This window comes from Elephas maximus, chromosome 13 (assembly GCF_024166365.1).
Source record: "Elephas maximus indicus isolate mEleMax1 chromosome 13, mEleMax1 primary haplotype, whole genome shotgun sequence".
Classification (NCBI taxonomy): Eukaryota; Metazoa; Chordata; class Mammalia; order Proboscidea; family Elephantidae; genus Elephas; species Elephas maximus.
Window position 1 is genome coordinate 89,900,866 of NC_064831.1, and position 16,524 is coordinate 89,917,389.

Sequence of the window (16,524 nt, forward strand, 5' to 3'; positions counted from 1 at the left end):
TCAGCACTGACTTCTTCAAAAAAAGCAGGAGGTGGTCATGGGAACTGTGCTAACCAACATGCCAGAGTTTCCCAGAAGCCTCTCCACGAGCTCCAGAGACACAGTGCGGAGGGACCAGCTCGCCTCAGATACTTCAAATTCAGCACATTCAAAATCCACCCATGATTTCCTCCAGCCCACCTCCACCTCCTCCTTCTCCACTCCCCTTGGCCAAGTCAGCTCTGACTCATCATTAGTTCCTTGTGTGAAATCCTCCAGTGGGTCCCCACTGCCCTAAGGATTAAGTCCAAACTCTAGCTACGCCCCCAATCTGGCTTCCACAGACTCCTCTAGATTCTGCTCCCAGCATGCCCTTGCATTCAGCACTCCTGGTAGCGGGGGGGAGGGGGTGGATTCCAACCACCAATAATAAGATTAATAGTCCAGGGCAAACTCTTTGTGCCCCCAGGGACCTGCTTGGGGGTGCTACATGCAGTTGGTGCCCAGATCAGAGCCAGGTGTTAAATGCCTTGTTCTTGATGTGCAGGACACACGCTTCAGCCCCACCCAGACTATGGGTTGTTGTTAATTGCCATGGCGTAGAGTCTGGCTCATGGCACCCCATGTGTGCAGAGTAGAAATGCTCCATAGGGTTTGGAAGCAGATTGCCAGGGCTGTCTTCTGAGGTGCTCCGGGAGGGTTCAAACTGCCAACCTTTGGGCTAGTGCTCAAGAACTTAACCTTTTGTGCCACCCAGGGACTCCATGAGAGTGCCATGTCACACCAAATGGCCTTCCCAAAGGCCTCCAGCTCTTGTGCTCCCCAAGACCTTCACCTTTATGATTCCTCTGCCGGCCGTACCCTCCCTCAACTCCTTCATCTGGCTGACCGACATCTGTCCCTTAGAGCTCACCCAAATCCCCTGTGGGAATTGTATCCTGACCCCAAAACTAGGTCAGCCATGCCTCTGGGACCTCCCCACCTCAACAGAAGCAGCTGCATGGGCACTTGCCTTACTGGGCCCGCAGTGGGTGTGCTCTGTGGGGCCCTCCCCCAGCGTAAGCTCCTTGAGGACAGGTCCAGGCCCAGGCCACAGAAGACCCCTGCGAGTGAGTGGATAAGCCCAAGTGTTGAGTTTTCAGAGATATTCCCTGCCCCCATGAGCTCAGGCTACCTGCTTTGTTCTCCAGGTGCTCTCCAAGCTGGGCCTGGGGGGTGACACGGAGCTGGAGCTGCGGACACTTCAGCTGCCAGTGGATTACAGGGAGGCCGCGCAGAGGGTTACCAGAATCTGGGAAGATCTTCAACCACACGTAACGACAAGTGGGGAGGCAGGGAGGTGGCAGCCCAGGAGGTGGTGGAGCCCCAGGGCCGTGAAACCCCAGCATCCTGACTCTAGGGTTTGATGGCTGAAGCGCACTCCCGTCCCAGTCAGGCCTCAGAGAGTTTCCACCTCACATAGTAGGCCCTTCCAGGTCCTGTTCTGTGTCCTACTGTCGAAATGGGACCTGAGGTGAGGATCTGTGAGAGCCGAAGGTCGAGGCTCACACGGGGTGGACCCATCTTCAGTGCGCTCTAATTTTATCTTTTGAATATAGTTACTATACAACAACACAAACATAAAAAAAAAAAAAACAGACGATGAAGGCAATAAAACATACATCACCAAGTTGCTAAGACAATGCCCCAAATATTTTGATAAAATAAGCAACAGCTATTTTTCAAAAAAAAAAAAAAAACAAACAAACAGCTCTAACAGGATTTTATTAGGCTGTTACTAACTTCCTTCATTAAAGTTTCATTAAAATAGATGTAAGGCTCCAGCGAATCGCTGAGCTTCTCCTGTGGTAGTCTTAGATACCAGCCCGCCTCCCCGAAAAAAGGGAATACATTACCATGTAAGAGGACTTTAAAATATGAAAGTATTTAAATTTAGATGCAACACGGGTATCTAGTCAGCTAAAAAAAGGGACCTGTTGTTTTCTGTTCCAGCCCGATTAGGGGAAACGGGCAGGGGATGGGGTTTCGCGCTGGACTTGGGGTTTGAAACGTTTGCCCCTTGAGCTGGGCTCTCGCGGGTCCGGCCTTTCTGTGACATCTGATGACCATAGATGGCCTCCGTTTCTCTCATCTCCCGCGCTGTCGCCTCTGTTTCAATAGCTCGCCGTGCACGTGGGCGTGGACTCCTGCGCGAAGGCGATCGTTCTGGAACAGTGTGGCAAGAACACAGGCTACCGGGAGGCGGACATCCGGGGCTTCCGGCCAGAGGGGGGCGTGTGCCTGCCTGGTGGCCCGGAAGTGATCCTGTCGGAGGTCAGCGTGAGGGCCGTCTGCCGGCGTGTTGCGCTGGAAGGCATCGAGGTGATCTTTTCCCGAGACGCGGGCAGGTACATTCTGTGGGTGTCGGTCTCTGAGCAGGCAGGGAAAAGAAAGGCCCCCAGGGTCCTCTGGCCAAGCCCCAACGTCCCATGTTACCCCCTCCCCACCCCGGGAAGAGGGCCACCCCTCGCTGTCCAGCTGGGCCTGGAGCTCAAACCGCGCCCCCAGTCTGGTCTCCAGACTTGGCCCCGTCCCCTTCCACTCCCGCCACAGCCTTTGGGCCTTTGGTGCAGGGACGTGGAAGAGATAGGAAGCCATACTTTGACAGCCACTAAATTTTTTACTGATGAAGATCAAAGACTACAGCCTTCAGTATGGAGTATACTCACAATTGGACCAATAAACAACATAATGATAAACAGAGAAAAGGCTGAAGTTGTCAAGGATTTCATTTTACTTGGATCCACAATCAGAGCCCCTGGAAGCAGCAGTCAGGAAATAAAAGACGAATTGCATTGGGCAAATCTGCTGCAAGAGACCTCTTTAAAGTGTTGAAAAGCAAAAATATCACTTTGAGGACTAAGGTGCAGCTGACCCAAGCCATGCTATTTTCAATCACTTCATGTGCATGTGAAAGCTGGACAGGGAATAAGGAAGACCAAAGAAGAATTGATGCCTTTGAACTGTGGTGTTGGTGAAGAATACTGAATATACCATGGACTGCCAGAAGAACAAACAAATCTGCCTTGGAAGAAGTACAGCCAGAATGCTCCTTGGAAATGAGGATGTTGAGACTTCGTCTTACATACTTTGGACATATTACCAGGACAGACTAGTCCTTAGAGAAGGACATCATGCTTGGTAAAGTGAAGGGGCGGAGAAAAAGAGGAAGACCCTGAACAAGATGACCTGACACAGTGGCTGCGACAGTGGGCTCAAACATTATGATTGTGAGGATGATGCAGACCAGGCAGTGTTTTATTCTGTTGGACATAGGGTCACTGTGTGTCGGAACTGATTTGATAGCACCTAACAACAACACGGAAACCCTGGTGGCATAGTGGTTAAGTGCTACAGCTGCTAACCAAAGGGTCAGCAGTTCAAATCCGCCAGGTGCTCCTTGGAAACTCTGTGGGGCAGTTCTCCTCTGTCCTGTAGGGTCACTATGAGTCGGAATCGACTCAACGGCAACGGGTTTGGTGTTGGTTTTTTTGGAACAACAACATATTATTTTGTGGATTTTTTGTTTGTTTTTTTACCGAAATTGTGAGTTGGCTATACTGATTTAACTGTCGATAAAAGATTAATTTACCTTTGTTTCTTCAAACACTGACCTCAGTAGGCAATTTCTCTTCCCCCCAATGAATGAATGAAATAATAAATGATTCAGTGGCGACAAGAGAGGGGTTCACTGTGGTAAAGGTATTCTTGGGACTTCTTGTTGTTAGTTACCATTGAAATCAGTTCTGATTCATGGCGACCCCAAGTTGATTGGAAATCTGGTCCTCCCCCCGCCCCCAGCTGGGCCACTTGCTGGTCCATGAGCCAGTCGTTCCTCACGCAATCCCACCCAGCACCATGTTCTTCCTAGGGCCAAAGAACAAAACTCAGTCAAGGCTCCCCATGGCAGGCTTGCCTCCACATGCGTTGTTGATGTTGCATTGTCTCTTATGCTTCCATTTCACGGCTGTTAGAGGCTGGTCCTGGGAGTAACGTAGCATTTCGTCTGGTTGCAGATATGTCTGTGATTACACCTACTACCTGTCGCTGCATCATGGAAATGGGCGTGCAGTGCTCATCCACGTCCCACCGTTATCACCTCGGCTCCCGGCCGGCCTGCTGGGAAAAGCCTTGCAAGCCCTTGTCCAGGAGCTGCTGGAGGAGGTGGCGGAAGCCCGAGCTCAAAGCCTGGCTTGCAGAAAACTCTACCCTGGTGCTTCGAGCCAAGGGGAACCACTTGGGGCTCAGATTCTTTCTAGAAAATGAAATGTTTCAATACTGTGTGTAGAGCTCAACTGTGTTTTGAGAGGCTTTAAAAAAAATTGCTTATAAAACAGTTTATACAGAGGAAAAAATTCTGAATTAGGCCAAATGAAATCACAAAGGGTTATTTTATTGTCAGAAGACAGAACACTCTGAAAGGCAGACATTTCACAAGGAATTAAGTAGCTTTCAGTTATGGTTTTCGTGACAATAAAATGAAATCTTAGTAATTTTTTTACTCCCAAAACACAATGCAATGGGCCTGTGTGATCCTACCCGGACTGCTGGGCCCGCAAACCTGTTCTGCAGGCCCTTGCAGGGTGGGTTCATCCACAGCCTCCTGGTTACTGGGAAGCACAGGTGTAGCTACCCCCTGGGGTGCCCCGTTTTCGGCCCCCAAGTTCATGCCTCTGGGTATCCTGGGCAGCTTCTGGCCACTGAGTCTCTAGTGTTTAAGCCAAAGTTGGTGCAAAAGCCAAGGTTCACAGTAGGGCTTAGCTTCTCTGCTGTGGTCAGTGTTTTCCCTAACTTAAAAAACAGAACCCCCATCTTTACATCCCTCATCTTGCCTCTCCGACAGCACGTTGGGCCTCGTGCCAAGCTGCTCACAGCGAGTTTATGTGGCCAGTGTTTTCTGGGCGCCATGGTCTATAGGGAGCCCTATTGGCAACAGTGGTTTTGGAGGAAGGAGGTGAAGTGGTTAAGCGCTGGGAAATTTTTTGTTATGTTTCAATGCTCACGACGAGCACTTTTTCAACTTAATTACATTTTAAAGAAGTCATTTCGTGCACAGATCCATCCACACCACAAAGGAAGTAGACAAGCCTTGAAGGCCTCTGCTAGGTCTCCAGAGCATCTGTGCCCTTGGAATACTTTGGGTAGGACCTCCTCTGAATTAAAACTGGATCATTTGACAAACAGATCCAGGTGACACTGCAGCAGATCAAAGCCAGCAGGTGGGTGGGTGGTGCTGGCCAGCACACACAGGTACCACCACCACACAGATGTTCAATGCGCAGTTCCTTCTGCCCTTGTAGGCCCCTCGTAGGCCGATGGCAGCCGCCCAGGCCCCCCGCCCCCTTGCTGCAGCTGCTGCCCCGGGACACCAGTAGCAGCGGGCCCCTGACAGTGCTCCAGCATGTTAGGGTGCTTGGCGACATGCCAGGCACGTTTGAACAACCTGTAGATGTTATCTGGTTGGGAGCCCCAGAGCTCCCCCTTGATGAGCTTGCCCATCATCCCCTCCTCTCTGGCCTCTAGGGCTCCACTTGGGAGAACCCCCGAAGGCCCCATCACCTCCTGGTCTGTGCAATGGCACGGCCTCCCCCGGCAACATCCAGGGGGCCTGTTTATTTGTGGCTGATCCTCGGCATTTCTGAGTGCGTTTAAAAGCCCCAACCATAAAATCTGGTATTAGAAGCAAAGCTAGTTTGGTTATTTAATAGCTTGGGGGGCTTGGGGATGTCTTTATGGTTTGCTCATCTATAAAACAGTCATAAAAATCCTTCCTTTGCAGGGTGGGTATGAACATTCAATAAGGGACTTGAAATGCTTTTAGTGACAATAGTACACTACAAAATACACACCTTACCGAGTATGGACTTGTAGCTGGACCTATGTGGCCAAATAAGGACATCGCCTTGCTGGGTTTGTGGTCTTGACATGGGGGATGAGGGGGAGGGGTGTCTAATGCTTCTAATGACCCAGCAGTTGCCTTTTAAGAAACTGCTGTTTCCTCTGACTGAACAGGACAAGTGAAGCGTGTACCTTGGCACCTGGGAAGTGCAACGTCAACCCGTCCAGCCGAGTGGGCTCACCCCTCTGGCTTCCCTGTGCCCACCTGCCAGCAGCCCAGAAATCCCAGCCTCCGAAGCGAGCCTTCCTTTAGTCAGCAATCATCTGGTGAAGGTCCTGCGTGCCAGGCACTCAAGTGACAGTGGTGAGCAAAAACCTGGGCAACACCAGGTATGAGCATCCTCTTTTGGAAGAGCCTTTTGTTTTCAAGTCCAGGTACTTGTGACTCCTCAGGTCTTAGGTAACCATGGCCTTTGCTTTGTTTCTACTGCCTGCACTTGGCTAGTTAGCCCTTCATCCAAAGACCTGGTTTTGTGACTGGAGTATAACGTCCCATGATCATATTTTAGTGAAATGATCAGCTTGTTCTCCTGATGTTATATTTATGTACCTCTGGTCTGATTCTAGAACATTTACAGCTTGTTTCCTTTGACGGTACAATTACATTCTCCACCGTAACTGTGCCTGGGCTGTTGGGCCCAGATCTCCAATCATCAGCTAGAAAGGAACATTTTCAAACGCCTCCAGCAACATGTCCTGCCACATCGGTCCTCACCTGCACGCCTGGCGGTAGGCAGGTTAGCTGGGAGGTACCAACAAGGAAGTGGAAATGTGAAGAGTAAAGTCCTTTGCCCCAGAGTCACCCAGATGAAACCTGCCTTGGCCTGACTTGTGTCAGCGGAACGCATAAGAAAAAAGTCTACAAATCAGTCAAAAATGAAGCACAGATTTCTGTATTTTATGTATTCAGATTTTCTTTTAGCTGCTTTAATAGTGAGAAATAGAATAGCTTTCTGCTCTTCACCAGCAATTTGCATGCTGAGGAGGTTCAGCTGTCAGCAATCAGCAAAGCCTTCTCACACAACGCTTCCCGGTGACGTGTGAACACATGTGCCCCACAAAGCTCAGCTTCCCTTCGCCGAAGTGTGGTGACTCTTCCGTAAAGTAAGAGCGGAGGGAGGTGAGGGAGACAAAATTGGAGACAAAAAATACATACAGAATTCTTTTATTTAACTTAAATCATGTAGTACTTTTAACTACTAGAAAAAAGCAGAGTAAGAGAAACTAAAGTTGCCTTAGCTTCAGCCATTCAAAATAGACAAAGTTTTTTTTTTTCAATCATGTAAAGATTCAGAGTATATCGCAATAACAGGAATAAATTCTTACAACAGAATATACAAAAACATTTTGAAATTTTTTTCATCTACTGATTTTTTATATAAACACAGGAATTTTTTTTAGGAATAATTTATACACAGAAAATCATTTTATGTAACAAATTGGCCATGTGATTACCTTTTTTAAATTTTTTTGCCTTTTTTTCCTTAAAAAACGTTATTTAAACAAGAAAACTCAGAAAATGCATTATTTGCGATGCATCCATTCCATCGCACCTTCTGGTTTGATTTTTATCCCAGAGGTAGACAAACTCTGGCAATCCTCTCATCTCAACCTCACTGGTTTAGAAAGCAGACAGGTGTTTTCACCAGGCATCTATCCACCTGGGGAAATGTCTACGCAACGTCAAACATCCAATTGAAAAGTTAAAAACAAATTGTTTCTGGACCTTTCTTCTACTTAGTGGAAAACGTCCAGAAGTTTCCAGTGATGGGAAGTTTGTGAAGTTGTAGACATGGCCAACAATCTATTGGGAGCCAGAGGAAATGGAGTCAAACTTGAACATTTTTTTTTGTGTGTGTGTGTGTATAGTTTTTATTAGCAAGGACTCCTTTTGTACTGGAAACATGTATCTTCAGTGTTCTGCATTAAAAAAAAAATAGGGTCTCTTCCTTGTAACAAAGCATTAATCATGGTATGAGGCATGTAAGCAAATGGCCTGTGTGCATCAGAATTATCTTTCTTGAGATAAGTCTGTATGCTGTGTGATCACTGTGAAAACTGTCTCTGTGTGCCATCTCTATGGCATTGCACAACAATTTCAACAACCAAACCAAATGGGATGCTGAACAATGCATGTGCCCCGCTGGGCTGCAACACCTCTGCTGTCTGCATGGCCAATGAGGTTCTTTCAGTCCGTTAGAGTAGCTACACTCCGAAGGGAAATGACCAGTAAAAGATGATCCCCTTTCCAACCAGAAGGTTCTAGAAGACCAAGATACTGAAGATACAGAACTACTTTTTAAAATCATCATTCCTTTGTTATAAACTAGGGCACAAAGCATGGGAGAAAGGGGGTGAACCACAGCTTGGGTCAGGGAAAAAAAAAATTTTTTTTTGGCATACTGTAAAGCTAGCTAGGAAATAGGTGTCCCAGAAAAAAAAAAAAATGGATCACAAACACACATTTGCACACAGAGAAAAAAAGGTGTCTTTAAATTATTTTCAGCAATTATAAACTACAAACATTTTATAAAATTATTCTATGTTCTTACAAAAATGCAATGAAACATTTAATTAGTTCTTGTAAACCAGATCTTCGTCAACTGACTACCCGTAATCTACTGGACTTAAGAGCCCTATTGAAAATGCTAATGAGTGACTAATTAAAACAATGCTTACCAAAGGGATGCAGACGTACAAACGTGGACAAATGAGTGATCGTTATGTTCTTGCAAAAACAAAGCAAAACCCTAAAGTTATGCCCCAGAACTGACAGCTGACAAGTGCGATATTCATATTCTTGGACAATTTGACTTAACTCCTCGATAACAGTTTCTAACGTAGGATGTTGAGTTTATTTAACCAAATGCCCATCGGTGAGTGTTGAGCCTTGATGTGGTCTGCTGCCTTCAGAAACCATCAAGTTCAAAACATGGCCCACACTTCTTCGGAGCCCTGTACCCTTCTCACAATTCTTCTCTTCATGTCACACACAGTCCCTGTTACAGTGGTTTCCTACCACCTGATCATTCCACCATCAAGGAACATTTGTCTGCTTTTTCTCCAAATGAGTGACTAGTCGTCTGAACGGGAGGCCAACGGGCAACACTCTGGCCTGTCCAAGGTCTGTATCTTCAGCATCTCTGGCATCAGAGGTTCAATCTAAGCAACATCGTCTCCTGAAGTTCTCATTTGTACCACCACCTACTTCAGAGTGGAGTTAGCAAAGTTTGACTTTCATCACTGGTGCTTAAGGAGTGGATCTCTGGTCTTTATCTCCAATGCTGCTTAGCCCAGACAATGAAAAACAGCTGGCAGACACAAAAGTAACATTAACAAAAGAGAACAAATCCTAAACTTTAAATGCAATGCTAGAATGGGCCAAGGCATAGCATGGCATGTTACTGTCAACTGGAAGGTGCCATTGTTTTAGAAAGGAGTCACCTTCAATACCGTCTGGCTGCCCTGGGAGGACCCCACAGTGGCAGCTGCAGACCTTGGACCGGGCACCCTGGCCTCTCACTGGTCTGAGCTCAGTGTGGCCTTGGGACCACGGCAGCCCGCATGGAGTACAACCACCGGCAGACAGAGGCGAGCTGCTGAGAAAGAGGCTTTGGTGGAACAAACTGGCCTAGAATTTGGCAGCATACTTAGCTCAAAAATTTGTCATCCCAACTGAAACACACCCCTTCGTACCAAGCATTCTGCCATTTGGTAGTTCCACAATAACCACTTTTCTTTTTTGCTAAGCCACTTTTCCTACCATTGATATGTTTTTCAGAGTCATAAGAAATAAGCTGGAGGGGAGGCCAGTGAATCCTGTCTTGTATCTTCCAAGGAGGAAGCTCATTCCAATGGCATGTCAAATGTCAGCATCCTGCCATCACATACAGGAGACCAGGGGTGGCCTAGGTCTCACCCAGTTGAAGTTCAACAACGTCTCCGGCTCCTGCCACCTCAGAGCAGGGCCGTGGGTGGTAATGTTTTCATGCTCGCATCAATTCAATGATGGGCCTCAGTGGTTCACGTCATTTCAAGCAGTGTGATCTGCTGGCAGAAGGAGGTTGCATGGAAAGATGCCACAACTCAGATTTATAAAATTATTTGGAGCATACAAAAGAGAAAAATCAAGAAGAGGTGGGAAAATCAGCATAAAGGTAGGCTAGAACTGTGAGGAGATGATGCCTTGGTGTAGTCAGGGTGGTGATTTGGTCCAGTAAAACGACTGCACCATCACGCAAGCAAAATTTTCTTTAAGTGTTTCTAGCATTTATTATGATGGGCACTATACTGTTAGTGTATTCTTCCTACTTAGAGAAAAACCACCTACATAAAACAAAAACAAAATGACACCAACAACTCGGACAGTTTAAATAAAACCCTTATAACCAGCTGAATGATCTGCAGAAATCCAGTTGTGGAAACCGGTAGGTATGTGCAAAAGAGAGGTCACTATTCCGAGGGGTCACCGAGAGTGTGAAAAGAAACCCTGATCAAACTATTTCTCAATTACCTTGAGATCCCAGGGGACTTGGGAACGGAGGGTAGTGTTTTTTGCAGGAGGGAAAATGCTCCTGAGCTTAACTGCAGGACTGGGATTTTAAGGAACATCCAGGCTTTGGGAGAACCAGCCAGCATGTTTTCCAGATCCAATCCCCAGGGGCTATAAGAGCACCCTCCACCTCTGTGAGCAGCAGGACAGAGCCGTGGTGGGAGGCTCCATGAGACCACCGGCCCTCTCTGTTCTCCCCAGGGGGAGGAGGTGAGGGTGAAGTTGAGAGGACAGTCTGGAGAGGGAGAAGGGGCCTTTTTTCTCCTCAGTACATTATCAGATTGGCTTTTTGGCCAGGAACCTCTGTGTTCTCCCATCAAAGAGTGGGCGGTCCGTGCTCTCATACTGCCTACATGGGTGTCCCGCTGAGTGTACCAAATACAGCAGCATGTCCCTGCTGTGCTGCAGGTCCTGGCCCAGGGTGCATGAGGAACAGCTGTGAGGGGGAACCCCAAACACTGCCCACTTGCACATGGGATTCTAACAGACAGACCTGCCACCATTGGCATCCCCTTTGCTGTCCTCAAAACCCGGAACACAACTGCTCTTTCCATGAGGAAACTTGTTCATCATTCAATCTGCATGAAGTCCTTTGTTTCAAATACAGCCCGGGATGGCCTCCCTGCTTTGAGCCGCAGTCTCATGGGCCTCACTGCGGAGTGCCGAGAGCCCTGAGCTCTTGGGGCCGCTGGGTTGGGAGAAGGAAAACCAAACACCTTGCCACCTCTCACCAAGTTGAAAAAAGGAACAAAAGCAACCAAAACAAGCCATCTCAGAAAAAGGCAAGCTGTTTGGAAATGAGTGGAGAGATGAGCTGGAGTGCTGCTTTGACCCCGGAATACAGCCTGGCCTCTCCCCTCGTCACCTGGTGTGTGTGGCCTGTGGCGTGGATGAGGTTACCAGTATCAATGGCATATTGTCAGGTGCTGAGAAATGTGAGATGTATTCTTTTTTATATATATGCATATAAAAAAATAAGAGTGAGGTAGATAAATGTTTGAAAAATAAAATTAAAATACTGTCCCGTCTTAAACACACACGCAAAAACCCTTTTCTCAGTACAGATTCACAATGGGGCTTCTCTACAGTGACTAAAACTGGTGTCACAAAATAAATTAAAAGAAAATGCCTACATATAATACCTTCTTAATTAACTTTTTTTTCTTATTTTTTTTAAAGGGGAAAATTCTGGGACAGAGGCTAGAGAGAATAGTGGGACTGCAATTACTGACAAGTAAAAAAGCACTATAAGCCTTCTCTTCTGTGTTTACTCTCCAGTCACAACTAGCACTCATCATATTTTAGCTTTCTTCTTCCTCATAATTTAAATATTTCGATCCCAGAAGCAACCCTTGTGCTGTCATCACTCTGGTGAGAAGTGCTAAAAACAAAACACAACAAAACCCCGACTCCGAGGACTTGGATTCCTGGCTGAGGGAGAGAGCTATGGGCCAGGGATCTGGTCCCCTGGGAGTAAGCTCAGAGCTCCTCGGCCCCTCTGATGTTACTCTGCCCCGACCTGGCGCTCCACAGCCAAAGGGAGGGGTCCCGCCAACCCCCCTGAGGCTGCTGCCCTGGAGCCTGGGGAGCCTGGGCTCAGTCTCCTGCCAGCGCCAAGAACGGCCTGGACCGTGGGAGTTTCTGACTCTGAAGACAGGTAGGTCGGTTTGGTGAGGGTGGGGACAAAAGCCACAGGGGGGCCTGCTGGACCACACTCAGCTACACCCTTGGACTCAGCAGCTGTTTCTCACGGGATGGAAGGATTAAATATCCACTTAAAAAAATAGGAACCTAAATGCCTAGTGTCTGCAGTTAAATCTGCTGTTGTACCCAAGAATTAAAAAAATATATATATGCGTGTCACAACCAGAACAAAGGCAAGGGAAAGCGAAGGTGAGACTTTGCAATGATGGTGGATAGAAACACTGAACAAGGATGTGCAAAAGACTGAACCTTTTTTTTTTCTGACCTGAGTTTGTATCATGTCTTGTACTGTAACAGACTCGGATGCTGTGTGAGGGCCAGCTAAGGAAAGAGGGGGGCTCTGCCAACCAGGCCAGGCCCCCCGGGCAGGGCGGGCTCCGGTTGGTCTTCCCCCAACCCTTCTCCCTCACCAACCTCGTGCCCACAGAGCCTACAGGTTAGAAAACAACTAATAGGGCAGGGGAGTGGGGAGGGGAGGACGTGTTTATAAAAGGCATCAAACAGTTCATGGCAAATGATGTTACGTGAGTATCAATTACTGGGAAAAGAGGAAGGAAGTCACGGACTCTAGTACAAAGCATAAGAAGTTTCTTGGAGTGAGCAGAAAGGGAGGAAGGGTAGACCTGAAGGTTTTCATAGATTAAATCCACAAAGATAAAGAACAAAAAAAATAGCAGCTTTTTTTTTTTTTTCTGTACAGACGTATAGATGAATATCTGAACCGTAAAAAAGTTATAAAAGTGACATTAAAGACGATGTGTATGCAAATGTTTCACGGTCTGACATAGAACTGTGAGACCCATGAAGAAGTCCTAGTGACAGAGAAAACGTCAACAAAGCTCAGAATGCTCGACTCCGTGTACTGCTTGTCTTCGTATTGTGGTGGTGGTGTCTGAAGGTTTTTTTCCTTGCAAACCTGCATGAAGGACTGGGCTGAGTCCCTGGAAACCCCTTCCCCTCTGTGTCCTTGGGGCTGGGAGGGGCGGGGTGGGGAGAGTGCCACGAGGATGACTTTTGCTCAGAGCTTGTGTCTCAGGCTCTCAGGGCCCATTCTGGGAAGCGGAGCAGGGAAGCCAGTTCAGCTTCTCCCCACCTCCACTGACAGGACGTCCCATTTTTCTCTAGTTCCCCCAAACACTTAGCTAGCCAAAAGCTACTAGATCACTGTGAACGTGAGACTTAAAAGAACACCACGGAGTGCTCAGATAGAGGGCATCACCAATATTTCTCTTAAATGGAGTAACTAAATACCATGCTCTCTCCATGCCTCAGGAAATACGAAATTAAGTGCAGGTGCTGTGAGGGAGAAAGTTCTAGATTTTGGTAAAATTTGGCAGCGTTAAAATGGTTAACACGCTTGGATGAATGATGGCCCTTTTTAAGTTTCGTAAGTCCCTCAAAAGGTTAAAGAGACAGTTAAAAAATTCAGTCCCAACTGGTTTTTATAAAGACCTACAGCGTGAGGCAGGAGCTGAGAGGGGTACTGCAAACCACCTGGACAGCCATTTCCTCAATCTGGTAAAAAAGGGTGTCACGGCTGGACTTGTGGCAAATGTGTTTCCACTATGAAGCAGAGAAAAAGAGAAATACGTCAGAGAGAGACATGAAAAAAAGAGACAGGGAAAGAGCGAGGAGGATGGGTTCTCAAGTGCTCTGTTGCTATTACGTGTTGTCATTAAGGTTCTTAAAGGCCCATGTCAGTTGGAGGGTTTGGTTAGGGAAATAAAAAGCTGCTTGCATACTGAAAAAACGAACATCCCAAATGTGTTTACTGAAGAGAAGCTGTCTCCTGTGGGCAGCAATGGCAGTTCTGAAGATCCACTGAGGTACAGGAGGCTTTTGAATATATTGTGAAAACGTCCTCTCTTCCTCCCCCCACCCCACCGCCGAGCGTGCACACACACATTACGGTTTGCACGGGTTTCGGGATCCAAGGATCAGCAGGTTGAAGACTGGGGCAGGGGCAAGGCCCTCTCGTTCTTGCGTCCCCCGTTCATGTGCGCGTAAGGCTGTCTCTCGTCGAAGCTGGCTCGGAGAACCAGCACACCGGGACCCGGGCCGTTCTCAGCCTTGTGTCCCGAGTGTCTGTCGGGCAGCGGCAGGGAGGACGAGGAGGCGGAGGGGTCCAGGGGGACACTCTCCATGTTCTCCGGCTCCAGGTCCAGCTCCTCCGGCTCGGGCGGCTTGTTCTCCTCGCTGTAGTAGAAGGAGACCTCCCGGAAGCCGGGCTCCATCTCGTCCTTGACGCTGCTGATGATCTCCAGGAAGGAGGGCCTCATCTTGGGGTTGTACTGCCAGCACATGCGCATCAGCTCAAACCTGAGGGGAGACAGAGACGGGCCCGGGCTGAAAAGGGGTCAGGGGCTGAAAAGGGGTCGGGGGCTGAAAAGGGGTCGGTGGCCGAGTGGCCCAGCCCACCTGCTGCGGCCTCCGCCCCAGACACATGTGCAGTGAGGTCAGTGAAAATCAACTGCCACCTCTCCTGAAGGCTCTGGCCTATCCTGATGGCCTACGTAGCCTTCCGCTTCTCCTGTCTGACAGTTCACATCCCACTTACTGGTCCGTGACCTCTGACCCACAGTGGCAGAAAATGTACACTCTTTTGAGGAAGTCCAATCTAGGTTGTTATTACATGGATTATTTAAGGTGACAGTGCTAAGAAGTAAAAATAAAGATAACTAGCTTTCTATCTGAAGCATCTCGTGCAGCCACCGGTTCAAACGTGATTTCAAGAATTTGAATGCAGGCAACTTCAAGTTTCTCACTAAGGTAGATGAGGCAATCACAACTTTCCTGACACCAGTCTCTCTTTTGATCCCACCTCTACTATTTCCAAGCTTCCTCATGGTAGCAGGGATATCACTGGCTGAGAACCCAAGGGTGCAGGCATTGCAAGGTGGCATAGCTGCAAAACAGAAGGACCTTGTGTTCCAAGTCTGCGGTCTCAATTTAGCACCTGGGGGCTGAGGCTGCTTGCTCCAAGGTCCCCCCAAGGCAGAACCTGGGCCCATGACCCAGGCGAATGGAGCAGAATTAGTGTCTCAGTGCAGACCTGAGGCCAGAGATGGAGAACCTGTGGAAGGGTCTCCTCTACCCAGCAAGGGACAGGCAAGGAGCAGGGAATAAAGCCATGCTGTGCTCTGGTCTTGTCAGCTGGGTCATAGTGGCACCTTTGTGAAGCCTTCACAGAGTCACGTGGGCTGGAGGGGAGTCTTCCCAGCAATGGGACTGACCCCTCACGAGAGTAGGAGGCCACACGGAAGAAAGCAGGAACGCTGTGCTGGTGCAGCCAGCTGCCCGGACCCAGGAAATGCCAAGGTTTTAATGAGTTCAGAATGGCTGCAGAAGAAGGGGATGCTTCTTAGTAACCTAGCGTGCACAAACACAGCTAAAAAGGTCTTCGAAGCAAAAAAGGTGCAGGAGCAGCATCCAGGCTGGGCCCAGAGTGCTGAGGGAGCCATGGTTCCAGGCCAGCAGTCTCCGGTCTCCTTTCATGTAAGCTTGCAAACAAAGAGCCTTCCCTTCCACCTCTGTTCTCTCCAGAAAATTTTACTCTTTGTTTTGTTTAAAAAATTCTGGCTAAAGAGATGCTTTTCAATAAAAATGACCCAATGGAAGTCCAAATATCCAGGAAGCTCACAGTACCCCAAACTGGCATCCAGCCTTCTGTCACAATGACCACTTGGCCAACAGACCACTGCTTACATATGGTGCCAGGGAAAATTCCAACGGGAGAAATAGGATGTAACAGAAGCCCACTGAGCATGGAAGCTTGCCTGGAGAGAAGAAGTATATGCAGACCTGGCCAGACTACCTTAGAAGATTTATCAAGTCAGGTGGAGGAGCACATGACCTTGAGAGGAAGGGTGGGAATGAGCAGGAGGGAGATCTATCCAGATTCAGTATTCTACCTCAGGGGTCAACAAACTACAGCTGGGGCCAACCCTAGCCTACTACCTGTTTCTGTAAATATGGTTTTATTGGAACAGCCATGCCCATTGTTTAGGGGCTGCTTTCAAGCTACACAGGCCCGGGTGGCACAGCAGTTAAGAGCTCAGCTGCTAACCAAAAGGTCGGCAGTTCAGATCCACCCTCTGCTCCTTGGAGACCCTATTGGGCAGTTCTACGCTGTCCTATAGGGTCGCCATGAGTCAGAATCAACACAACAGGTTTGGCTTTTTTTCAAGCTACAACTGTGAGTTGAGTAGTTGTGGGAGAAACCATATGGGCCGCAAGCCTGAAATATTTACTGTCTGGCCCTTTACGGAAAAAGTTTGCTGACTCCTGCTCTAGGGGAAAAAGAAGCCAAAACATGAAGGCTGACTAGTTCTTTCCCCCTCCCAACCAAGCTC

The 16,524-nt window shown here is 48.1% G+C and overlaps 2 protein-coding genes across 3 annotated transcripts in view; one reads left to right on the forward strand and one right to left on the reverse strand.

Moving 5' to 3' along the window:
• Positions 1-940: 940 nt before the first annotated feature.
• Positions 941-5,660, forward strand: PGPEP1L (pyroglutamyl-peptidase I like). Its single transcript, XM_049905703.1, is given in 7 exon segments — positions 941-1,006; positions 1,170-1,292; positions 2,140-2,366; positions 4,035-4,188; positions 4,190-4,260; positions 5,319-5,446; positions 5,542-5,660. Coding segments are annotated over 7 exon segments (888 nt in total).
• A 462-nt stretch (positions 5,661-6,122) lies between these two features.
• The window catches only part of IGF1R (insulin like growth factor 1 receptor), a 356,840-nt gene continuing 346,438 nt past the window's right edge, over positions 6,123-16,524 (reverse strand). For both annotated transcript variants that reach the window (XM_049906124.1, XM_049906123.1), the window contains exon 22: positions 6,123-14,491. In XM_049906124.1, the coding sequence (XP_049762081.1) occupies positions 14,110-14,491 (382 nt within the window). In that variant the 3' untranslated portion in view covers positions 6,123-14,109. The remainder of the gene's footprint in view (positions 14,492-16,524) is intronic.